The sequence below is a fragment of the Nothoprocta perdicaria genome, unplaced genomic scaffold, assembly GCF_003342845.1.
Source record: "Nothoprocta perdicaria isolate Ctin4 unplaced genomic scaffold, notPer1 scaffold_83, whole genome shotgun sequence".
NCBI classification, from domain to species: Eukaryota; Metazoa; Chordata; class Aves; order Tinamiformes; family Tinamidae; genus Nothoprocta; species Nothoprocta perdicaria.
The window spans coordinates 2,162,294-2,187,636 of NW_020456121.1; the positions used below are offsets into that span (position 1 = coordinate 2,162,294).

At 40.2% G+C, this 25,343-nt stretch overlaps 1 protein-coding gene across 3 annotated transcripts; it reads left to right on the forward strand.

The window, feature by feature from the left end:
• Positions 1 to 261: 261 nt before the first annotated feature.
• NFE2L2 (nuclear factor, erythroid 2 like 2) lies at positions 262 to 24,416 on the forward strand. 3 transcript variants are annotated; one of them, XM_026052070.1, is made up of 6 exons: positions 7,555 to 7,749; positions 8,071 to 8,181; positions 18,953 to 19,222; positions 19,392 to 19,487; positions 20,117 to 20,287; positions 22,208 to 24,416. In XM_026052070.1, exons 3-6 carry the CDS (start codon positions 18,956 to 18,958, stop codon positions 23,381 to 23,383), a joined length of 1,710 nt encoding a protein of 569 aa, XP_025907855.1. In that variant the 5' UTR covers positions 7,555 to 7,749; positions 8,071 to 8,181; positions 18,953 to 18,955; the 3' UTR covers positions 23,384 to 24,416. The 3 variants fall into 3 exon arrangements, with proteins under 3 accessions (XP_025907858.1, XP_025907855.1, XP_025907856.1); XM_026052073.1 differs by lacking the exons at positions 7,555 to 7,749; positions 8,071 to 8,181 and adding an exon at positions 262 to 280; XM_026052071.1 differs by lacking the exon at positions 8,071 to 8,181.
• The last annotated feature ends 927 nt before the right edge of the window (positions 24,417 to 25,343 follow it).

Below are 25,343 nucleotides of genomic sequence, written 5' to 3' on the forward strand. Positions count from 1 at the left end.
TGGCGCGGCCCCGCCCCTGCGGCCGCGCTGAGTCACGGGGCGGGGCCGGGGCGACCGTTGCAGCCGTTGGGCGCGCGGGGGTGGTGCTGCTCCCCCCCCGCCCGCACACGTCACGGCGCCCGCGGGCGCCCAGGAGACGCGGCGGCGCCGCGGGGCTCCCGGCCCCGGGGAAGGGAGGGCGCGGGGGACGCGATGGTTCGGGGGGGCGGTGCCGGTGCCGCTGCCCCAGGCGAGGGGAGCGTAGAGCGGGCGGGCACGGCGGAGGCTCCGAGCCGCGCAGGTAACGTGGCTGCTGAGCTGAGCACGGGCAGCGCGGMCGCGGGAAGGGCGAGAGCGGAGCCGCGAGGAGCGTGTCCCGAGGGCTCTGCTGCCCGAGCAGCCGCGCTTCGCCTCCCTGCCGCGTGCCCGGGCTCGTAAATCTGTGCTGGTTTAGGATACTCCTTATTTTTTATTTTTCATTTTTTTAATTATTATTTTGGTGGACATTGGTGCTTGGCAGCTCCCYCTGTGAGCTTTTCCCTGTCCCTTCAATTCGTGAGAGGCTCAGGGGAGCTCGCTCGTTTAAAAAGGAAGGTCTGGCTTGGCTCGTYGTGGGCAGCAGTGGATAAAACCCTAGGAACCAGAACAAAATGTGCCCTGCGCAGCGCTCGTGCTGCTGCACGTACGAGTGTGTATGACCTTGTGGCTCCTCATTTGGGTCCTCATTAGCCGCGGTTTCCCTCTGCTTCGGTGAGGCTGGCCCGTTGGCGGTCCCGTCTCCCTAGATGGGCCCTTTCCGCTCTGCCCGCAGCCCTGCGGCAGCCGGGAACCAGTTGGAGCTGTTGCACAATCCTTTATTTCCCTAGGGTGGCTTTGGGCTTTTGATTTAATCTTTTAAATGCGATGTAAAAAGTAAACCAGGATAACCTTGGTGATGGCATAGAGCGCAATGTAAATGAGAGGTCAAAGTCTATGATATTATCCTCACATATAAAATAATCCCCACATTCTAAAAAAGGATTAAAGAGGTAGAAACTAGAAACTTAATCCAGAGAGTTCCCCTTCCCCCTCTTAACAATACAAATGTTAAACTGAAGAGTTTTGATGCTCTTTGGGGCATTGTCTGTACATTATATGCACTGCATATGAGTTTTYGTAACACAAAAGGAACCCTTAAATATCCTCTCTTTTAGGATAAGTAGGTGGATGTTTCGTACATATACTATCTTAGCGATGTTGCATAGCTCTTCTGCCCCCACGTCTCTTGTTTGCTGCATACTGCTGGGCAAGCCCGTGGCTTGTGTGTGCCTGGCAGCAGTTGCCCTGGGTGAATGTGAAGGAGTGGATTTGATCCAGCTCCTTAAACGGAGTGTAAAATCACTGCTTCCCCGTGGCAGTGGGAGCAGCAGTATCACCGAGTGCAATATTTTTTGGGGGGGAGRGGGGGAGAGAAAGATACACTAATAACAGAAGATTCAAAACACCCAAGAAGAGAARGAAAAAAGGTAATTAAATAAATGTGAAGATGCCTGAAATCGTGTTTGCAAAAGCAAGATATTCCCATAGTAGCTCTTGTCTTCAGTAACTCTCCTTTTAGTAATATGAGCCAGTGATTGGGTATCTGTGTATCTGTTGGGGCTCTTCTACCCGGATCGCTGTCCCCAGGAGTCTTTAGGTCACTTAGCCTGCTCTCTTTAGTCTAAAAAATCTGAGAAATGCCCATACTGGTGTTTTGTGACACTGACTATTAAATTGCTAAGTGAACAGGTTTATCTTTGGTCCCCTCCTGGATGATTTATTCCCCATGACATAAAGACCGCAGGCAAAGACAAATACAGCACTCGGCCTCACAAGCACCTTCCTAGCTTTTTACTTTCTAGATAACTAGTTTCAATAACCACTCAATAGGAAGCACTGTTGATAGATAGATCAAAATATCTACTTATCTGTGTATGTGGATAAATTTCAATATAAGAAATACATTTCTGAGCATGGTATATCTATTCTGATGCATCATGTATCTATTAAGATTACCAATGTGATGAAGGAAGTATATTGGAGAATGACACTATCTGTATCTTAAGTAGGAATCTATTTATTTAGAGACTCACAGTTCTCATGTGCTCACTTTGATGTCAAGCTGCACTGAGAAAAAGCTTTCTTGCCTTCAAAATACACAAATTTCAGTTAAACTGGTGGTAGACAAGCTTATTATGTTGTACCTAATATGAATATAGAGTAATAGACAATGACAATGATGATCCTTTCAGGAGAGTGACTGGTGGGACRTTTTTGTTATAACAAATACGACTATGTCCTGTGTTTTGTCCTTAGAGTGCACTAAGAATTTGCACTTGCATGGGAATCTGGTGAAAGTACAAGGGTTGGTTACCTCTGAAAGTCARTGCTTGCAGAACCTCATAGTTAGAGCCTGGAGTTGGAGAAGACTTTGATTATAAATGTTTGTTTGAGAAATATTTGAAAGAGACCAAACTGGAAAAACAACCAAAAAAAGGAACATTCAGTATAAGCAAAGAGCAGCTGGATGATCTTGTGTGCTTTAAAGAACTTGAGACACTTTTATAGCAGTGTGTGGGTGGTTAGGAAGGTTTGTATACGTTTCCCAGCAGTGCTCATGGGCAAACATAAACTTTGGTTCGCTGACCCCCAGCTCTTTCCTTTTTTCAATTGGAAAAATAGTGAAGGTATAACTTGATCCTAAATAAAAATGCAGCAGGTTGTCTATAACCCTGAAGGCCCAACAGTGTTGTTAAAAGTGCCTAGGACTAATAGGTATCTACTGTTGCTTCCAAATACTCTCTTGATTTCTTTTCAGATGTCAAATGGTTTAAATTTTCAAGCAACAGTAATATCTGTTTGATAGGTAGTGTTACTTTTGTGATTCCAGCTGAAAGAAATGTAGTTGTGGTGTGATGGGCATGTGTGTTTCCTTAAAATTTTGGTGTGTCTGCATTTGTGGAGTACAAAAGGCCTTGCGAGCTGTTGAGAAGTGTTGAAAAGAACTAAATTTATTTATTTATTTATTTTTAGTCCAATATTGTTAGCTTTGGTCTTTAAAAAAATAAGCACAGACAACCCAAAAAGACTCCACCCCTGAGCAGTAATACCTGTCAGATATGGAGGTTGTGGTGGTTTTTTTTTTTTTTTAAGCCTTTGAAAGATTACTGAAATGTATTATTACTATTATTTTAATGAAAAGGAGGCAATTACAGGTCCTGAAAAGGGTAGAGTTTCATAGGGGTAAAGGGAAGAGTTCCAAGTGGCAGAGTAAATGACATTCAATATGCAGATGCTTGTCAGCATTGCACATGTGCTTCCCTGGAGGAATTCCTCTTCTCTTTTAGAATATTTTTCTTTATTTTCCTYGAAGTTAAGAAAGATAAGCCTTAGAATGACTAAATCATTCAGTAAAATTAGGTCAATTTGTGAAAGTGTGATGTATTTGCAGTAATTGTGTTAGCTGAGGTTAAGGCTGTACAAGTCCAGGCAGTAACCTGTCAGCATGAATTAAATATTAATCCCCTGCTGCAGTGTCTGAACTGCAGCCAGCAAAAAGTCCTCCAAAGTCTTCAGGTTAATCACCTAGTTAAAGTTTGTTTTGGCCTCCACCTCCTTCCAACACTAACTAACCTATTATTTTAATATAGCACATTCTTAGAGAACTTGAAATATTTTAAGTCTGTCCCATTTTCTGATACAGTGTATTATATCAAAATGGATTTTGTGCCACAGAATACAAACTTAGATAAAGGAAAAATAATTCAATACAGTATTCAAATTAGTTCCTTTTTTCTATGATAGTCGAGTTTAACTGGTTTGAGAAACACATTATTTGCAATTTCTGCAAATATATATAYGTAAATAAATACATATATGTAGTTTTAACATAGACCAATTCTGATGCTCATAGCTTTAAAGATGCGTTACCCAAAGATGGCTGATTTACAGAGACCTGCTCAGAATTGCTCAACTGTAATAGCTTTATAGCACACTTGTTTCATTAAGGTAAACAATAAAACCAGCAAGGTAGAAGTGAAGCCAACAAAACTATTTGTAGTGTAGAAAGTTGCMTCAAAACATGAAAAGCATATCAGAAATGCAGGCAAATAATTTCCAAATAAAGACAGTGATTTTTTTTTTTTCTGCATCTGCTTTTTTTTCATGTAAGAAAGGCAATACTAAATGACAGCTGTATCTTAATTGGCAGCAGCAAGAAGCTAATATTGTGCTGAAGCTTTTCTAAAGTTTAAAAACAGTGTTATTACTCTGTGCAGATACAGYAAGCACAGGGACAGTTTTATCTCAGAATTTCTCTGTTTCAGTGATTTATGTGTGTGTGTGTGTGTGTATATATACATATACATATATATATATATATTGTTTATATATTATTTTTCCTTTTTTTATTTTGACATGTATCAGTGATGCCAAAGATAGAAGCAGTGTCTCTCGGAGCCAAAATTGGCATGATGTATTTGAATTAAATATTAAATTGATTAACCAAGACATAGGTAACATGGAAAGGAAAAAAAAAAAGTTCAATTATTTGACTCCATTGGACAATTAAGTTTGTCTTCATGTTATGAAGAATGTTGTGTTTTCTGTCTTTCGCCATTTTGAATTCTTACAAATTTTTGGCTCTGATTTCTTTAATTGACTCTTGATATTGGCTTTTGCATAATGTGTTATGTGTTATATGTGACAAAGCTAATAGGAGTTGAGAAGACTATTAATAACTCATAAAGTTAACATTTTTTTCTCTGTTGAGAACAGAAATACTAACTGGTGAGTCTTTAATAGAATGAATAAAACTTATAAACTACATCCACATTAGTAATAATACTTGTGTGGAAATAGTATTTCAGATCTGGCTGAGAGTTTTTTCATCACTTTATATTTTGATTTTTTGATTGAATTTTAATTCTGTGAAAAAGGGATGCATAGTAATGTTTATTTTTAGGTTATTGTGAAAATAAATAACTTCTAATATTTCCTGTCTTTATAATTAARCTAAACCATTTCCACATTTTCTGTTTTTTGTTTATTGTTGGTGCTCTTGCAGTATTGAGAAGTTGAGACCACTCAGCTGTGCTGTACTTGTCTTGGAAACATATTATCTTACAACTTTTAGCTTGTACAGTGTTGTTATGAGCAAGGAAATTAAAAATGGCAAGAAAAGAAAAYGAATTTCCTTTAAGTTTAGCATTGCAGCAATGTGTTACATAAGATCTGATTGAAAACAATTTCTTTCAAACCTTTTAAGGAAATATTTTCTGTGTCTATGAAACTTAAAGATATAAATTTCTCCTTCTCCTCTCTCCCTACATTGTCCTGCACTTTTAAAAATGTTATTGGTGTTCGTTGTATTCGTGTTACATGTGCCTCTTGTAAGGAAGAAAAGAATCTGCTTGTGGAGGCTGCTTGCAAAACAGGGTTTACATGCCTGAGAAAGTCACTCGGAGGAGCCCAGTTGATAGCAAGTTTTTAGGAGATTTGTGATTAACRGTGTGCCTGTTTGCTGTGTTTGAAATTAATGTCTCATATGTTGACACAGAGACTTTTCTGCAGTTGTTTGAAAAGTTGCTGCCAGCTCTGATCATGCTGTTTGACCATAAGGAGCTAAGATAGAAAAATCTCAGGTGTTTTGTTTGTGTGAACTCTTGTGGTAAAATAAATGCCTCCGTACTTATGGCTGTAATTTGAATGGAACAATTCCTGCACTGCTTGGACTGTTGGAAGATTCCTATTCAGAATTCCAAGCAATGTGCAAGTTAATGCTGGTTTGTCACTCCGAAAGCTGTCAGGACCCACGCGAAGTGGCCAGTCTCTCTGCTCTGCAGCTGCATTTGCAGTTTGTGTTCCCTGGAGTTGGACATTGACTCTTTTTTTTTTTTTTTTTTTCCCCCTTCTGTCTTCAGGAACTGTTTCTATGAGCTGTGTAGAATTCTGTCCTAATAGGGTATTTCCAGTTAGATTTGCCTGAAGTTGGCACAGATACATGTTCTAAAGCCAGCTTGGTAATAAAATGATGGGGAAAAGGTGACAAGATACGGCATATGTAGGGGCCTCTGAAGGTTGATGTTTTGGACGTAACGAATTTTCAGAAGCGTTTTGCCTGGTGAGAGACACAAGATTTAGCTGCAGAGGTCGCGCGAGGTTTGTCGGTGAGGCTGCCGCATCAGAGCTTATTGCAGCAACAGCCGCCTTCCCGGYGCGGAAGCGGTGCCTGGGCACAGACCTGGCCACGGCAGGACTGTCGCGTGTGTGTCCTGGAGCAAGCGTTGCAGAGCCTGGCGGGGCCTTCTGGCAACTGCGGCACCTGAGCTGTGCGGAGGTATTTCTTAAAGCTGCCCTGTAACGTTGGGTTGGATTGGCTTAGTGCAGAGAGGCGTTAAGCAGGACCATGTGTCAGCTCAGGAATTTTAGGAAGATTGTTCCGCTCTTATTTGTAAAATAAAATAAAAACTTAACTTTTGAAATGTGTARAATTAAGAAATTAAGAACGAGAACAGAAGAACTTTAATAGCAAAACCTGTACTGTTAAAATAATATATAAAATGGAGCTGATATCTGAAACTAGCTCATAACAACTTCTGACATCTGGTTTTCAAATTTGTGCAGGCTGCATCCTTTGTCAGTAGGAATACATACCATGTTTAGGTGTCTAGTACTTGTGTAGGCCCTAGCTCCAGGTCAGTGGTTTTTGATACCGTGCTTTGTAATTCAGTTTGGGTATATGAATAGGGCATTATAGGATTATTGTGTCATTTTTTTGCAGATAGGATAAATTGTTCAGTGGAATTGTGTAGTTCTGCTGAACATTCTCTAGCCAGAGCTGTGATCCTTCATCATCTGCCACTTTAGGAATCTAGTCTGCACAAACCACTCTTGGGAATCCTTGCTCATCTGATAACCAGTGTGAACATCTCTCATCGTGTCTCAGAGTTTCTTTTGCTGGCAAAATGAAGAATGGCAGCCACTTAAATGGTGAAGCTGTAATGGAGATATAACAAATCACACAAGTATGTTAGATTATTAAGAAAGTTTCTGCATTACTAAGGTCGGAGCCGTAGAATTATTTTAAATGCAAAATGCAGTGAACCCTGAGATGAGTTTTTTTATTAACTTGTGTGTGGCAGACATGATGAACAAGATGCTATAAAATGCAAATAGTAATGACAGACAAATACTTAATATCTGACAGAGTAATGATTTACCCTAACAAGGTATCAGTGTYTCATAATGTGAATTAAATGTGCGATAGAAAAATTTTGGGGCTTTGTGTTTTTTTTTTTCTACCAACAGCTTGCTTTAATTTAATTTTTCAAAGTATTTATTGAGTCATAAGGATATAAAGCGGTCAGTTCAGCCAGGATCCAAACCTGAAATTTTGTTTGCATTCTGCTTTAACTGTGGTCTTCTACAGATTAACTTTATTGCTTTTACTCAACAAATTGATTTGAATTCTATATGGAATGCAAATAAATCTCACATAATATCTTCTACCAGAAAAATCAGCAATAAATGCTGGTATTAGAAGCAGCCTCCAAATTAAGTTTGTTTTGTTGGATATGGGGACTTGGCACACAAACGTTAATTTGGCAACAGATACTCAGGACAGTTACACTTGCTTTCTATTTTATACATCAGCAAATTGCTGTCCTTCAGCTGCTGATAGATACGCCTGCAGTGTGCTGGGATGTTTCACCCCGCCTTTAGAGATTAGACACTTTCTTCGGAGGCAGCAAGGTAAGTCTGTTTCTTTTCAACTCTTTCTGCTTTTGAAATGGAATCTTTGCAAAGGATTTCCTTTCACTTTGTTATGCCATTTTGGGTAACTTAAAAAAAAAAACCTGTCTTTTTCAATGGCAGTTGATATATCTCTCCTTAAAAGTCCAGCTATAAAAGTTGTCCCACAGAAACTTAGAGGAAAAASGGTAAGATACCTCATTGAATCTCTAGATATAAGGAAAATGATGCTTTTATTACTTTTTTATTTTCATTTTTGGAAAGGAAGGAAAAAGGAAGGGATAAGATGAATGAATTGAAAACTTTGAACATTGTTGCTAGGGTTATTCTACCTTTGGAAAGATTCTGCCTTGATTCAACTCCGTCACCTCTTTCCTTACTGGACTGGGAGTGTCGTGATGGCAGAGAAGAGGAACAGAGAACAGAGAAAAGGTATTTCTGGCTCACATGACAAGTAGCATTGAAAAGTTCACAAGAGCAATTAATCAAATGTTTTTTAACAGAATTTATGTCATGATATAGGTGCAGGAGAAAAAGTAGTTTGGAGTAAGAAGCAAGCTAAGCTGAGAAGATAAAAACAATTCCTGTTTTCAAATATTATTTGCTTTTACTCCATGATAAACAAAGATATGCTGTGCCATTTCACTGCATATAGGATAGTTAAAAGTCCAGTACTTTGTAAAAGAAAAAGGAAGTTTAGTTCTTTCCTTAATTCTCTTGGCCACCAGAATTCTTTATCACAGTCCAACATTCTCCTTTTCAGAAGCCRCAGCTTTATCAGACTGCAGCTGGTGGTCATGGGAGATAAAATTTGCAGCTCTACAAAATATGTAAAATTCTCTGAATTGCCCTCTTAAAMTGTTTGTATAGAGCACTGAACCAGCACGTGTCTAAGGTTTTAACTAAGTTAACATTTATTGTGTAAATACATTGCTTTATAAATGTTCAAGAGATCAGTTCATTTTTCAGATAAGACGCAGTTATTAACTAAAAATGAATGTTTAACAAACTGCACTGAGTTTTTTTTTAATATAATTTTTTTTTTCTGTAAAATGTACTAAAGTAAACTAAACAGGCTTTTCTTCTTCCCCTCCTCCCCCACTCGCAAATATTGAATGTTTGGTAAGCATCTGGACATGCTTGTAATATTTYTATTTGTAGATGAAAGAGAAGTATTGACATGTTTGTTACTCCCGGAAAATGGTTTTGTTTTGATCGTCATAGCTGCTGTTGAGGGAAAGTATGTTGAGGGAAAAACATCAGGAACTGGCTTCTGCCTTGATTTCTTAGGACCATCTATCTTCCCATTTAGTCAGAAGACTGAAAGAGGCAGCCACGTCATAGCCAAGTATTTCGTAGCAGTGGGGAAGAACAGAAAAACAGGTGGTTCGGGAAGATGCAGGAGGCAGTGAGACTCCTGCCTGCAGAGACAGGCAGACCTGGAAGGCCCAGGCAAAGTTGCAGGGAGTAGAGGCTGTTGGTTTGTGTGGAAGGAGTGAATTATTGCCGGTTGAGCTTGGAAGGATACTGTCGAGAGAATCGGAATAATTGCATTTATATAATCTGGTAAAAAGTATAAAGCTCATTTTGCTTTCAATTTATAGCTGAATAGTGCACAGTACTATAAAATGTAACAGTTGGCTTGCACGACACAGAAAACTTTACTTTCTAATACAGTCAATTTCTATATGGGCTTGCTTTCTTAGTATGCAGATGCTGTCATTGGGTACAAAAATGGTGAATTGGTACTTGGACACCTGATGTTTTGGCCTTTCTTGACCTTTCCAGTTTAATTGTTTTAACCATTCAGGGTCTTTAAGCATAAAAGCTTTCTAACTAATCCTGGGGGAGTGTTTGATATCTTCTTTTTGCGAAATTGTTTTTCTATTGAAAGATATGTGAACTTCAGTTTTTAAGAAAATTAGCAAAGAAAATCTGACCATTCCTTGTTATGGAGAAGAGCAACTCACGCCATGTATTTTTGTGTGGCTGAAGGCTGTAGGAAGGTTCAGCGAACTCATTTCAATGAATTTAGTAAGGATTTTTTTGCCGTTTCTTTTAAACCKAAGAAGAATTCTATTGTCCAAACTGAGTTGGAGATTACAGAAGATATTACAGCATTGCATTTAGAAATAACACAGCTTCTAAAACGGTGAATTTACTTCAGAATTACTAATCTCGATAGAATGGCAATGGTTGTCCCTTGTATCCATGTCTAGGTATTGCAGGCTTCTTGAGGAGCAGGATGACAACTCAGTTTTGTTTCACAAATAGAGCGTACAGGTGCTTATGACTTATGGTAGTTTCCTTGAGGTCAACTCAATTAATAATCCTTTTAATCTTTTATTGAGAAAGATAGTGCTCCTAGACTGGTGAGGTGTCTGCATGCTGAGTTCTCTTGACTTAAAAGCAAGCTTGCTCTTTCTTTGTCAGCTCCCTTTGTCATCATGGAAGGATTTCCTTGATTCACCCTATGGAGCGAGTCGCTGGCTGGGGGCTGCTGGACGTGTCCGATGCTGTGGTTAGCGCCGCTCAGCCGCGCTGATAGCCAGGCACTTGCCTTGTTGGTTTGGCCCGTGAACAACAACGTTAAACTTAAGGTGCTTGTGAGCCTGGTGAAGTGAAACATGGTGAGATGGGCTTCTTATAATACCAGAACACACTGTTTCCACACCCAGGCTGTCATTTAACCGYGATAACCCATCTGGTGCTTGTCCCCATAACCTGCTCAGCCAGCAGCAAAATGACAGCTAAAAATAGGTGTTTTATAGCAAGAGCTCCCAGAGCCGTGTCAATGTGTAGTTCAACTGCGATTCTGAATAATCCTAGAGAATATTTTGCCCTAAGAACAGATGCATTGTGTTCTCCTGCTTGGCTCGAGGCACGCTTTTCCAAAAGGTAGATAATTCTAGTGAAATGCAAACAATGGACATGAGGTTATAACCWGAGGTTAATAGAACCCAATAAAGAGGTTATTTCCAGGTTATTTACAGTTTTATTAGATTTATTTCTCTGTTTCTTTGTTCATCTTTTTTCTTTTTTCTTTTTTTTAATTTCCTGATTTGTTTCGTGGGCTGTAAGAGGCTGCTATTGTTTGACTGCATCATGTTTCCCAGATGACTGAGCCATTATTATAAACAAATCCTCTCCTAGATAAACTAATGAGTAGCCTGCAGCAGTGTCCGTGCACAGCGCATGCCTGGCGGGGTGCAGCAGGGTAGCTTGGAGATAATCATTTCACAGGTAATTGTTTTCCAAGCACYATGGGTTCAACACATAAAATAGATTGGGATGCAAAGACTTATGTGTTCCTGTGGTTAAGAGGTCAGCAGTATTTTTAGATGCTAGCTGAATTCAAGTATATTTTTGTATTATTTGTTTACATATAGGGCCAGGATTTTTTGGTGTAAACAACCAAATTTAATGAAAGCCAGTTTTGTTATGTTAGATTTTTGAGTTTAACTTGAAAGGGGAAAAATAATAAAGGTATTAAGATGAATTTTTCTGGAGATGAAGTAGATTTGTCTGCGRTGGCTGCCATTTGAATGCCTTCCAGAATAGTCACCTGGTCTGACATACGGTGACTGTATAGCGGCTTTCTAGTAGGCTGCAATGGACACACTCAGTTTACTTGCCAGGGCAGCAGAGTAGACTTTTGTTGATGCATCAAACATGTGAAAACAAATATGCAGTGTAACCTACTGTTTACCGAAACAATTCTGTCTTCTTGCCAGAGCCTCCCAGTGGACTGTAATATATATATATTAACTTTGTGCACATAAGTGTGACTTAACCATACTGCTGATGACAGTAAAGAAATTGCAAGTAAATATCTGTTAAGCTGAAAGAAGGATTCAGAAAGTGAGTAAAACTTTTATCTAAACTTGAAATTCTTTAAAAGATCTTTAGCTGAGAGGGCTGGATTCAATGCATTGYTGTGTTTAGTTTTAAAAAAGTGATAGTGTTACTTCACTAATCTATCTCATCATGAATCTTGAGGCTGGGTAAGGTTACAACCAGAACATACTTTTCTACTAGCTAAGTAAACTGTGGAAAAATAAACTTAAAATTAGACTTTTCAAACAACACATTTTTTTTAAGAGGATGAGGGAAGATGAATCTTGAGACCATTCAGCCCCTGGAAGGGGTACATTCTGTATCAGAATTGTTATTTTAAAGCCATCTGCTAAAATATGCATTGATTAAACAATCGAGGACAACATGCTGCTTTTGGAGCGTACGAGATAGAGTGCCAAGCAATCTTCTGCAGGGAGATCTGCAGTATTGAGCAAGAGTGCCCTGATGTAGCCGTTGGGCAGACCTAATGTCATGGAAGAAGGAAGTACAGAGGTATTTCTGGCTCCGGAGGCTGGTGAGCCGGAGAGGAGACTGTCCCTACTACCGCTGCGCCCAGGCTAGCGGACAGTGCTGGGACACCAGTACCCACTCTGCATTGGAAAGAGTGGYGTCGGGGTGCAGAGCGACAGGAATTTTATCTTTTTCTTTTCTGAAAAAAAAAATCAATGTGGGAAAGTGAGCTGCCATTTTATGACCCTTTTCTTTCTCTTTACTGTTTTTGTGATGATGTTTTTCTTTATTTGCTCTCTTGCCTTGCTCTCTTGTTGACATTATGATTTTGAAGCTTCTGGAGGTATTAATTTAAACCTGTACATTTATGACAATAAGCATTTTAAACCAGTTTTTATTTTTTGCGGTTACATTCTCATTCATTTAACACTCATCAGGCTGAAAGGAAACTTTTTTTTCCCCTCTTCTCTCCGTTATTACTAGAGACTGTATGAGGTGTATCTTGTTCCTTGCGGTTTGGTCAGCTCACTTGCCCTAGGTTGTGTGATACGGGAGGAGCTGTAAGCAGAACCAGACTTTACCGTTGTGGCCTTTGTTGATCCCATTCCTGGAAGATGAAACTTCAGATGAAGTGTATAAATCATTTACTTCTCATAGAAGTTATTTCTGGAGTGAGGGTTGTGAGGGCAAGGGGGCTTTCCAGAATAGCACTTGCAGCGGGAGACTGTTCCTGCGGCAGTCGGAGCCTCTCACCCTCCTTGTTGGGACAATCCAAAGGTAACACCCAAGGTGAACCCTTCCTGAGAATGCTGGCCAGTGTAGTTTCAGCCAAGTAGGCTGAAAAACTGCTTCATCTACAGAGGAGAACCAGGCAACTTGGTGTTTATTAGGAGAGCATGACGGAATAGTGAGCACGCTTCGGTCTGTGGAATGTGAAGTGTCTGTTTGGAAAAAAAAGAGGCTAAACATTTTTAGCCAAGCATTCAAAAAAATTCTTCAGTAAGAAAATGAAAATTGCTTATAAACATTTATCTTTTGAGGAGAAGGCCAGTCTTGTGTTTCTTTTGGGGCAGAAGAATGTCCCAAGAGTGGAAATTTTCTTACAATATCTGCTCTGTAAAGCTATGGCATTCAGCCCTTTTACAGTCTTCTTGCTAGGCTTGAAAAGAGGTTGCTAAGGAAGAAATTAGGCATCCAAAGTCTAATTTGGACCAGGGAGAGTGAATGGTCACGAAGAAGCCAAAGCAGGTACTGGTTTAGTGTCAGTCTCACCAGCCTTGGTACTGGCACAAGCATGAAATAGAATATGAAATAGATGTGCTTGCAACCCAGGCACTTGCTTTCCCCTGGGCTGCCTGTGAGAAGGTCTTGGATAAGAATGCGGGACAGCAGGCAGCTCCACAGGGTAGTTGGGGACCTGACCTTGTGATTCACAAATCACAGGTTGCCRTCATGTGGTGCTCTTTGACAGCTGGCTCTTCTGTCACATTTCCAAATCCTAAATCGAGACATCCCAAATTGCCATTGTGCCCCTCTGTCCTCCAGCATAAATAGTTCCTGCTATTTCTTGTTCCCCATTCTTCCCTAAAAYGCTGCTTTTCTGCCTTTTTTTTCATGTCTTCACCATCTCCTCCAAATTCTTTAAGAAACTCCTGTCGTCATGTTTCCAACTATAAGGAAGTGAAAACCATGGGTCAGTTTTCAAAGGCAGTTGTTTGTGTTTTAAAAAGCATTACTGTTGTGTTAACCTTGTCTACTCCATCTACTTTCACCCCTCTCCGTTAAGCTAAAGAGTGTGGGTTATGTTTTCAGGATTTTTTTTTTCTGTAACTGAGATTTATGGTAGCTTATCTTGATAAAGAATCACCTAATTGCAAGATCTGTAATGTTAAAACATGTACACACACACCATAAATCCCGATATACAAAAAAATCAATTCTTCCCGAAGATAATGATGGAAAAGCATTTAACTTTTGCTTCTGCTATCTTTTAAATGTTAAAAATGCTTCCAATGCCTTCTGTTACATCTCCTGTCTCTATTACTTGTTGCCCTCACTTTCATTCTTGTCTTGGACCTTGGGCTYAGGGCCTTGATCTTCACTTCCCATGCTGTTTTGAATACTGCAAAGATTTGAGATGCATTTCCTTCATTCCTTTCACTTTCTGGAAGGCGAGTAGGAATTTGGGGAGACTTTGCCACTTCTCCTAATAAACTGTAGGAGTGTTTCCCTGCTTCTTGGGGAGTCCCTTTCTCAGCTTCTGGAGGATGCAATATCCACTGACTGCTCCTTCATTTTTACATCCTGGTGTGTGAACTTTTTCCTTTTCCTTTAATTTAGTTTCTAATGCATCATGGGATGCATTAGAAAGCAAGGCATGTCTTTGGTGAGATAGTTGGTTAATATTATCCCAGTTTATGGTGGAAAAGGTATGACATTAAAAAGCATATGAGCACACAAAAATGTGTGAAGGATGTGCTTTGGAATTGGTAACATTTTGAAAGCTCTGTCTGAGATACCAGATTGTTTGCCTACTGATGTTTCTGTTTTACTAACTCTATCCTGTAAGTGGCCTCTATTTCGAACAAGAACAAAAGTGGCCAGGTAAACCAAACAAGAATGAAACAGAAAGATGAGGACTCTGCTTACAGCGCGAAAGGCAATCTGTGACAGTAACACAGAAATAGGGTCCCTTTCCCTTGTTTACCCTACTGCAAAATCGTTTGCTTAAGAGCAATAAGAGTTAATAGTCAAACTTTACAATATAGCCAGAGATTTTCTCATAAAATGTATAACAGACTCTGCCCAGATGGCAAATGCTGATATGTAAATCTAAAACATGAAAATTTCCATTGGGGGCCAGATGGTAGTTTAATGTGAATTGTTTAACATTTAGGTTTATCTTATTAACACTGCCATTATAAGTCCAAGCTAGGCTGTCAGTGTAGTGGGGAGAGCACATAACTAAATGAACAAAAAAGCAAAGCATGAGTGGGAGGCACCCTCTGCTTCTGTGGCCCACGGGAAAGCAGAGCAGGTCTGGGGCTGGTGGGAGAAGCTCTTCCTGTGTTTGCAGAATCGGCAATAAAATAAAGTAAATAAAACCACAACCCGTTTGCCAGGGAAACATACGACTCTCCCAGACGTTAGGCACTCGGATAATGGTAATACGTAGTTGAGTGCCTTAAGATACCTCCTGCCAAATAGGGATCAGTGTTCAGTGGGAAAGATCGGAACGATCTAGGTTCTAAATTAGGGGAAAACGTTGCGCCTGAAATCCCTCTCGGCCAACAGCCCTACTTCCTCGTGCCGAGGAGAACCGGCTCTTCCTGCGCCTCCTTGCAGCTGCTGCCAGAGCAATCGTTTCCTCTGATGCAATTCGAAAAATTACACAAGAGAGGAAAGAACAAACGGGCGTTTGTGGACTAAGTCACATGAGGGGCTGCTGGGGCCCTTACAGTAAATACGCATGATACTGAGGGAAGTGGTTAGCGTGGCCCTGAAATACAGTCACAAGCCTCTGCCTGGGCAGATCTCGCGTAGGATTCTTAGTGCAGATATTCTGGTTTGGATATTAATGTGGGCTTGCTGCTCCCCTGCTCCCCTTCCACAGAATCTTTCTGACTCTAGTATCATGTCAAGCGATCTAAACATTAGAGGGTAGCTATGGCACAGGCCATCCTTGGTACTTTTCTGTAGCTTTAGTTAAACACTTCAGACACTGAATGCACAGTCACTTTTGCGATCCGTTCACAATGGAAAGGAAAAAGTGTTTTGGTGTTAAAATGAAAATACAGTACATATATATATATGTATATGTCTGTATACATACATCTGTGTGTGTGTGTGTGTTAGAGGGAGCTGATGTTTGGGGAGGCTGAAGGAACAAAATTGAAGTATGTTTGGTTTAGCCTGATTTTTTTTTTCTCATTTCTTTACCACCACTACCTTATGCTGGGGGTTGTGGCTCATTTGTAAGCGTGTCACTGGTCAATGTGGTCTCCATTAATTTTTACCTGAGACTTTGTATTAATGCCCCAAACTTTGTACTTTCTTGAAAGGAGCAGTTATAAATAAGCATTAAATGGCAGGTTAGAATAAATCAACGCACTCCTTGAGTATTTTACATCCTAGCTGGCTCAATAGAAGAATGCTTGCTACATTCACTTGAAGTGTGGTTATTTGAACTGTTACTAGAATTTAGGGACAATATGACTATATAGAACCTTTCAAGGTAAAAAATAACAAGGTTCTTTTCCCAATTATATAATGATTTTTTCTTAAGAATGGTTTTCAGTGTCACACAGGCAACAAATAAGAAAAAAAGTAGTTCTGACAGGCAGCGCTCTCCAGGATAAAACACAACTCTCTTTAACAAAGCTCTGGCCATTTGCCAGAGAGAAAACACTGGCCTGAATGATTACCTCACATCACCATTTTTCTATGGCCAACTGTGACTTTTTTTTTTCCTCCCCTCAGACAACAGCCCAACATCCTCAATATGAGGCAGGCAGATTAATTAGTCTGACTTGAAAAGCAGTGTTGCTTGTGTGCAGATGCAGAGGCTGTGTAGCCCTGCACCATTCCTTCCACCGGCTGATGTGTCCCATCCCACAAACAAGGCAACTCTTAAAGATACTTATTTTGATAACAAATATATCCAATAGATTTAGGAGCTGTACCTTAAAGTTATGCATTAACGTTGCATTTTTTTCTCAAAGATGTGTTTTCTGTCTTGTTTTTAGATCTCTCTCTCTTGCCCTCTTTGTGTGTGTGTATGTGTGTTTAAATTAACTCTATTCCTCTTCATTATTCGTTGTGAACCAGGGAGAAAAAACAGCTCTATTAATGCAAAACCCTATGTATTATATAGATATATACATACAAAGATGTGTGCGCACACACACACACACACATCTTTTGAGCTGTGTTTGTAAGGGTGCCTTATAAATGAGTTATTCAGAAATGAGCCCTAAATCCAGATTCTGCAGCTTTATCCAGAACATATTGCAAATGCTCCAAAACTAGGAAACAGTTTTGAATCTTCTGCAGGAGGAGACAGTGAGCAGCTGGTAAACTACTGGCCCTTAATGAAGCTCTGCCATATTGCAATGTCTTCAATTACTGCAGAACCTAATTAGTTCATTTTACTCTGCCAATCTGGAAAGACCAAACGTCTTGGACAGCCACTGCAATTATTTCACTGCTTTGTTGCTGGCCATTAAAGCTGAGTTTGATCTCTCCCRGCAAAGCATGTTATATAGGCTATATAGGCCTACATTGTATAAACACTCAGACATTTTATTTGACTGTCTGATTTTAAAGTAATTAGTAACTAATAGAAATAGTTCTTGCAGTATATAAATGTGAATGTTAATAGTGTGTAATCTTTAGTGAAGCAATGAGAATTTTGAAATGGTTTGTTCAAACACTGACTTGAAAAGCCTTTTAAATTGAAACCTTTTGCCATAAGTGTTGTAGAGAGGTTATCTTTTTGAATGGCAGCGTGACTTGGTGTTTACTTCCCTGTTTGAAAATAGTTGTTGGAGATAAGGGAATGTTTTGATTTTACTGTGGTGGATCACTGTGGTTATGCTAAATTTACTTCAGGTCTAGGTCTGCTAACTGAATCGGTGAAGAGCTGTTGAAATGCAATGCAGGCTTGTTACTTAGGGTGATCTAACCTGATGAGCAAGTTCCGTGTTAAGAATTATTTCTGTGCATAGCTGCTAAAAGGTAATTTTAAGAATAATGAAATATGCCGTGAACTTACAACTCCCAGCTACTATCTAGAACTTATGGGTCAGAACCAAACCTGACTAGTGTGGCCACCAAGTATGAAATTCTCTATCAGCTACAGCCTGATTGATGGTTCTGCTGAGTGCTAGATTTTCTTCACAGAAAAGCCCATAGAAATATTGAATGGCTGGACAACTTAAAAGTAAATCAGAACAAAAAATCCTGTGCAATTAACTAAAAGTGATAGTAGACAGATGAAATAAATAAACTGGATGAATTTCCCTGCACTGCAAAAGTTGCTTCGTCTCCTGAAACATTCTAGCTGTATTTAAGTATACAGAGGATAGCTGATTTACAGGAAATTTAGCTCACTGTTAGCAGTCTGGTAAGTGACCACATCTGTGATGAGCCAGAGCCTAATGATTAACAAAATTTAACACCTATTAACTTATGCTCAACTGTTCCAAGTCAGCCACGTTTAGAATGGCAGCATGGACTAAGACATAAGTTACAAATTTTTAGTAATTTGTCTCAGTAACTGTGTTTATTGCTCCAGTTACGTCATTGGTGACTTTGAAACAAGTTTATCTTCCAGCTCTGTAGCTCTCTTCTACTGATTTTTAACATTAATATTGAATATTGTGATGGAACAAAAATATTTTAAAATCCATTTTGCAATATAGCTATTATAGATATTTCAGCCATGTTTCCTGCCATATATTTAGTCAGCTTTTACAATTTTTAAACCTGGAAGAATTACTGGAAGAATTTAAATGAGCAAACTCTTCAATTTTTCTCTTAAAGAAAAAAAAAACTTTCTTAATGAAGTCACGTAATTCTGACTATAACTTGGTTTTCTATTTGCTAATTTGGGAAAGAAAAATGTGTTTATCCTCTGGCTACTTCATATGTTACCTTAACTAATKATAACAAATTGCTTTGTTCCTGTGAGCCTGTGTGGGGGCCAGGGCAAGCAAACCATTGGGTCATACACTTGAGAAGGGGCACATAGAGTCATGTTTAATTTGGTTAATTTGGTAGCATTAAGAATCTAAACTTCCATTGCAGGAATCTACAAAATTAAAGAAATTTGCTTTTGTTCTAAACCAGTTTCATTGGGAAGGAGGCTTGCTTTAAAAACGTTTTTCTATTACAGGATATGAACTTGATTGACATTCTTTGGAGGCAAGATATAGACCTTGGGGCAAGGCGTGAAGTTTTTGATTTTAGTCAACGGCAGAAGGAGTATGAACTTGAGAAACAGAAGAAACTTGAAAAGGAAAGACAAGAGCAGCTCCAAAAAGAGCAGGAGAAAGCCTTGCTCGCTCAGCTGCAGTTAGACGAAGAGACAGGTGAATTTGTTCCAATTCAGCCAGCTCAGCGTGTCGAGTCTGAAGATACTGAGCCACCAGACAGCTTTTCACAGGTAAACTTTTGTATGTATTTGGGAACGTTTTCAAAGCTCTTTCCATTCACAGGAAGACATAATGTTAGTGGTTACCTACAATTAATTTGCATTCTTTGCTGTAATGGAAGATTCTTCAGTTATTCAAAGATGCAAAGATGCAAAGATATTTTTTCCCTTTCCTATTTAGAACACACATACTTCAAAACCAGAAACAGAAGCCCTGTCCTTTGATGACTGCATGCAGCTCTTGGCAGAAGCCTTCCCATTCATAGATGACAATGAGGTAAATGCTCCGTTTTGTGGTGCTCCTTGAGGGGGATCCGTCTTATTCCTTACTAAGATTTGTCACAACCACGCCATTAGCTTGTGCTGTGGCTTCAGCTTTGTCTCCACACCAACTCCCAACAGGAATAAAGCCTCATTAGGAGTCTTAAAGCAAGGCTGTACYGGTGTGGGTGGCGTGGTGCTCTTATGTTCCTTGTGCTTTCCCTAGCATTGCAGTCAGCATGCAGTTTATGAGCACAGCTAATGGCAATCATTCCAGTTACTACAAATAACAGTAGGGGAATTTTGTGCTTGGGTCACTTGCCTAGTTCAGCTCTCTGGAGTTGGGATTTGAGTTGCTTTACTGCAGCATGCTGTCCCAGACTATTTTATGTGGTAAAGGTCACCCTTCGCCAGCCAATTGGCAGCTTTTTTTCCTATTTTTTTTTATTTAATATGAAAACTGCTTTCATGGAACCTCTGTACTTCTATATTATAYGATTATTTACAGGAGATGCTTTTGTTAAGAAACAACTTTCCATTTGTTTTGCAGAAAGGGTAGAACACCAAGAACAGACTTTTGCTTTAGACAATGCTAAGCTGTTTATACTTTTCAAAATCCTTCATGTTTCTTCTTCTACATTCCAGCCACTGGTTCCTGCCCAGATGGATAGTAACCCAGTCTTCATGTCTTCTCATCAAACTCGGCCTGAAGCTGAATCACCTGCATCACCTGCCTTAGTTTTGCTACCTGATGCAGAGAATATGCAGGACATAGAGCAAGTTTGGGAAGAATTACTGTCGCTTCCAGAGTTGCAGGTAAAGGTGTTGGCTTTAATTAAAAAAAATACTATATTAAAGAATACAGAGAGAAAGAAAATTGGTTCTCTATGAGAATGCTGTAGTAGAACAGTCTGTCTAAGACTGTTATTTTTGTTATTTGCCTCTAAAGTTTGTTATTTGCCTCTGAATCCAACCCGCTAAATACAGTGTTAGAGCACTATCATAGTGAATATAAAGTGGTGCTTCTGAACTATGGAGCCTATAGCAGTTGGAATTGTTTCCACAAGCATTGCTGTATGCATTATGTATTTTTGACAGTATTTAAACAGATTTTGTAAATCATTTATAGTTACTTTCATTTGGATTTTTGTCTTCAACTTCTATCTGAGGGAAAAGGTTTTGTAAAGAAAGCAGCAAAAGAGATAGGCATCTCTTTCATATATATATATCACTACAGTATCAGTATATATCACTATACTGTATATATACAGATATATGTATATATCTGTTTATATGGCTCTTCTATGTAACTRCTGTTTATATATGTATGTTCACTAAGAACTAGTTGTGTAATGTACATGAAATTAATATTTCCAAGGAAGAATTAGCAGGCTGAAAATCATTTTCTTAAATTGTGCATCATATCCAGCTTGATTTTTTTATTTAGGTTGACTCCAAAATTGAGTAGATTTATTTTTCCTTTTATTTTTGTAAGACATTATAGTGCGGCAGCATGATGTTGCTTTACTTGATGCTGTTAACACAAGAAATGAATGCTAGATGGACCCCTCCAGCCTAAATCATACTTAAAAAATGTGGGGGGGAATTGCATCTTTCCTCTACTTGTCCTATTGCCTTGATCTTTGTAGTTTTAAAAATTTTCCTAGTTTTCTAATCTTTATGGTTGTGATAGGATTAAAAGCCTCACATGAGGACAATTTAACTGTGAAGCGGCAGCAGCGGACCTGCAAATATAAATCAAAAGAAAAATCATCTGTTCCAGTAATTCTGAATAGCATTTTGAATAATCTTCTGAAAAGAAATAAGATAATTAAATTGAGAGTCCCTTCCTTCTATGAATTATGTTTAAAGAAAAGCAAAACCTTTCAAAACCTTAAGGCTTGTGTGATCTTCATCTAAATTAATCAGTGTGGCCCCTTAAGAGAGGCGGATTCATTTCAGTGAGTGCCTGGTTCTGCGGGAGGCAGGTGCTTGTTTCGGCTTTGGTTGAGGTGCTGCCACCCTGGTGCAAGGAACGTTGCTGCTGCAGCCAAAGAAAGGCCATCSGTGTCAGGTCTAGGTGCTTGTGGTGCCCTAGCCAGCTTAACTGGAAGTAGGTGTGGTGAGTTAATGTTTGTGAGCCTTAGTGGGAGTGCTGTCTGCTTCACAGAGAAGAATGCTTCTCTGCCCCAAACAGCTGTTTCATTCAGTAGTACCTAAAATAATCTGATCTTTTGAAGAAACTGATCTCGTGATATGAAACTAAAGACTGCAGAGAATCCTGATTCACTAGCAATGCTCAGCATCTCACCTTTGATCATGTTACACTTACTGTAGTGATACTGTTATTTGCTGTTATCAGGGGTGCCCGTGTGCGCTCCGTGATTCCCGGGAGYGCTTTAGCAGAGCAGGAGGGCTCCGTGAAACATCCCCCTAGCTTGGTGTGCTGGAATGGGTTTTCAGCATCTTGTTGTGACTGACAGGCCCTGCTGGCTTAATCGGAGTAGCTTTGTCCAGAATTGGTTGCCCTGTACTCTGCTGTGGTGGCTACAGTCTTCTCCCTGGATTGCTTCTCCACAGTAAAACAATGTTCTGGCAATCTAGGTCACAGCAATGTTATAACACTCATTTCATATGCATGTTGATTGGCTAAAATTAAATATTTGTGGATTATATAGAAAGACTTTGTTATCTATTGGTGATGTATTGCTGAATTTCTTTATTTTTCTCATACAGTGTCTTAACATTGAGAACGATAACCTGGCTGAGGTAAGCACAATCACAAGCCCTGAACCAAAGCCAACAGGGATGCACAACAGCTATAATTACTACAGCTCATTATCCACGATGAAGAAGGATGCTACCTGTGGTCCAGAGTTCCTGAGCAGTATTGAAGGTCCTTTTTCCAACATTTTACCGCCAGAAGAYACCAGCCAGTTGAGTGGGAACTGTTTAAGTCACGCATCGAATTCCAGCTCTGATTTCTGTGAGGATTTCTATGCCACCTTTATCCACACAAAAAAGAACAGTAACACTGCCACAACACACACGATCAGCCAGTCACTTGTAGATATTCTCAGTGAACCTATTGATCTTTCCAGCTTCTCTCTTTGTAAAGCCTTTAATGGGGACCTCTCGGGAGCTGCGCCAGAGTGTAATGACTCTGACTCTGGTATCTCCCTGAAYGCCAATTCCAGCATCGCGTCGCCCGAGCACTCTGCGGAGCCCTCCCTGCACGGAGAGAGGGCTCTGGGCTGCAGTGATTCTGAGRTGGAGGACGGGGACAGCGCTGCGAGGAGCGCGCGCGGAGCTGCCCCGGGCACCCGGCCCCTCGGCAGCGGCGCCCTCGCTTGCGCGCCCGGYCCCGCTCTGCCCGGCCCCAACACACCAAAGAAAGAAGCGCCCCCCAGAGCCCCCTGTGCAAAGGAGAAGCCCCCGGGCCGCCTCGGAGCGCCTCTCACCAGGGATGAGCAGCGAGCAAAGGCTCTGCAGATCCCCTTTCCTGTAGAAAAAATCATCAATCTGCCCGTGGATGACTTCAATGAAATGATGTCCAAGGAGCAGTTCAGCGAGGCCCAGCTTGCCCTTATTCGAGATATACGTAGGAGGGGCAAGAATAAAGTGGCTGCTCAGAACTGCCGGAAAAGAAAACTGGAAAATAGAGTGGAACTGGAGCAAGATTTGAGTAACCTAAAAGACGAGAAAGAGAAATTGCTTAAGGAGAAAGGAGAGAATGACAAAAGTCTTCGGCAAATGAAAAAGCAACTCACCACTTTATACCTTGAGGTCTTCAGCATGCTGCGGGATGAGGATGGAAGGTCTTATTCTCCTAGTGAATATTCACTGCAGCAAACTAGGGATGGGAATGTCTTTCTTGTTCCTAAAACCAGGAAGTCGGAGACTAAATTCTGAAGAGCAGCACAGCTGGCTCCTGTTCTTCAGGTTGTTATTTTTGTATCGCTATCCGGATAGATTTTACTGTGAGGTGGAATGCAGAATTGGGTAATATTTTTTAAATGATTCTATGCAAAAGTAATTCTAAAGTTAATAACTGGTTTATGGAAGATGCAGGTTTAAAACTAATAGTGTAATGCAGATGTATGTATGCAAAATTTGTAATCTCACTTTTATAACAGACATTTCTTTCTGATAGTACCACTTTGACTAGTTTCCGTATACATGTAAATATTTAAAGACACCATATTTATATACTGTTCCTATCTCTTGTTATATTCATAGATTTGATATATATATATAAATGATTTTAGCATTCTAAATATAATTTCTTGCAATACAACCCSTACAGCTTCTGACACCTTTTTTATAAATATGCAGTAATGTTTCCCATTTTCTTATACATTTATATTTGCTTTATATTTAAGATATAATTAAGGGCAAAAGTTGGCAAATTATGGTTTTGATTTGTTTTCAAGTTCATTAAACTTTTTTACGTACTTCACGCACATTTATTTCCCTGCAGTAGGTTAGTTGCTGAGTGAGGCCTCCTCGCTGCTTTCCTAAGGATAGGTGTTTGCGCTCCGGAGGCGCTGGGAGCCACGTTCCGGCACCGGGAGCATTCCCGCTCCATGGCCCTGCTCCCTTTGGCTGCCTTTGGAAGGACAGTGCAACAAACAAGCCGCAGCTCTCAGGTGCACGGAACAGTTTTTGATTTTTTCTTCCAATGCCACACACTGATGATGGTATCTTYGCTCCAAAGGCATTTAAAATCTGTTAATTAAAGCACGGTCAGCATTATGCAGTTTTCCAACTGAAAATCTTGCTCGTTTCTCACTGATTGTTCTAGAAATGCTCTATGCGTCTCTGATGAACAGGCAGCCTTTGTCACTGCTGTTGCATTTGAGATGACACCGTAGTGTGACAGAATGCCAACCAATTGCACTGGCCGGGACCAGTGCTCAGGTGATATTAAAGCTGCAGAATTTGAAATTATGATTTGTAAGAATAAAAATTGGGGCAAACAAATAGAATTGTTTTGTTTACTTTTCAAAAGACTCATTGTACTTGATTACAGAGGACTTTACCAAAATATAGAAAGCAGATTGTAATTGGAAATACTTTTGCAATATTTCTTTACAGTGACACGTTGATTTGAGCATTAAAAAAAAAAAAAACTCATCTTTATCCTCCCTGTGATCTTCTAACTAAGGTAGGGAAAAGGGCTTCAACTGCTGAAACAGGGTTTAAGATTTTAGTTCCTTAGTGGTAAAGAACCTGCTAAGGTTTTTCAAGTCTGTAGCTGATTCCATGAATGTCTGTTGCAAATAGAAGGGGGTTCGTGTGCATGAGCGAGGCCGGAGCGGCTGGGTGCTTCCAGGACTGACCTGGGGGCTGCTCCAAGGGCCACTAGGGGCACAGGGGTTTCTCACCGCCCCAGGGCCCATCCTGCCCGTCCAGCCTGGCCCTGGAACCCCCTTTTCCAGGAGGGCAGTGCAGGGCCCCTTGGACCCTGGTTTTGTGTTGACATGAAACCATTGATTTTACCTGCCTCGTTCTGCAGGTCGTCTTTGGCTGTATGCCAAGAGCCAGCTGCTGGAGTCAAGACGCAGATGTCCCAACCTTAGGCTGCATGTGACTTATTTTATCTCATAACTTTTAGCATTTTCTCTACATTTTTGACAGTTTCGGAGTATTGAGCTACTGTTTTGTATAATTCTCTCTGGTATTAACTAAACTGTAGCCTGTTCTCCTAGAGATGGGCCTCATGGGTCCTGAATTCACCCCATGTCCCTTCGCAGCCCCACACAGCAAGAGCAGCGTCCCTTTTCCCAAGCAGCTTTTGCTGAGGAGCCTGGCTCCTTCCACAGCATTTCCAGCTTCCTGCTGTGACTCCYGTTAGAGAGGCCTCCCTCCT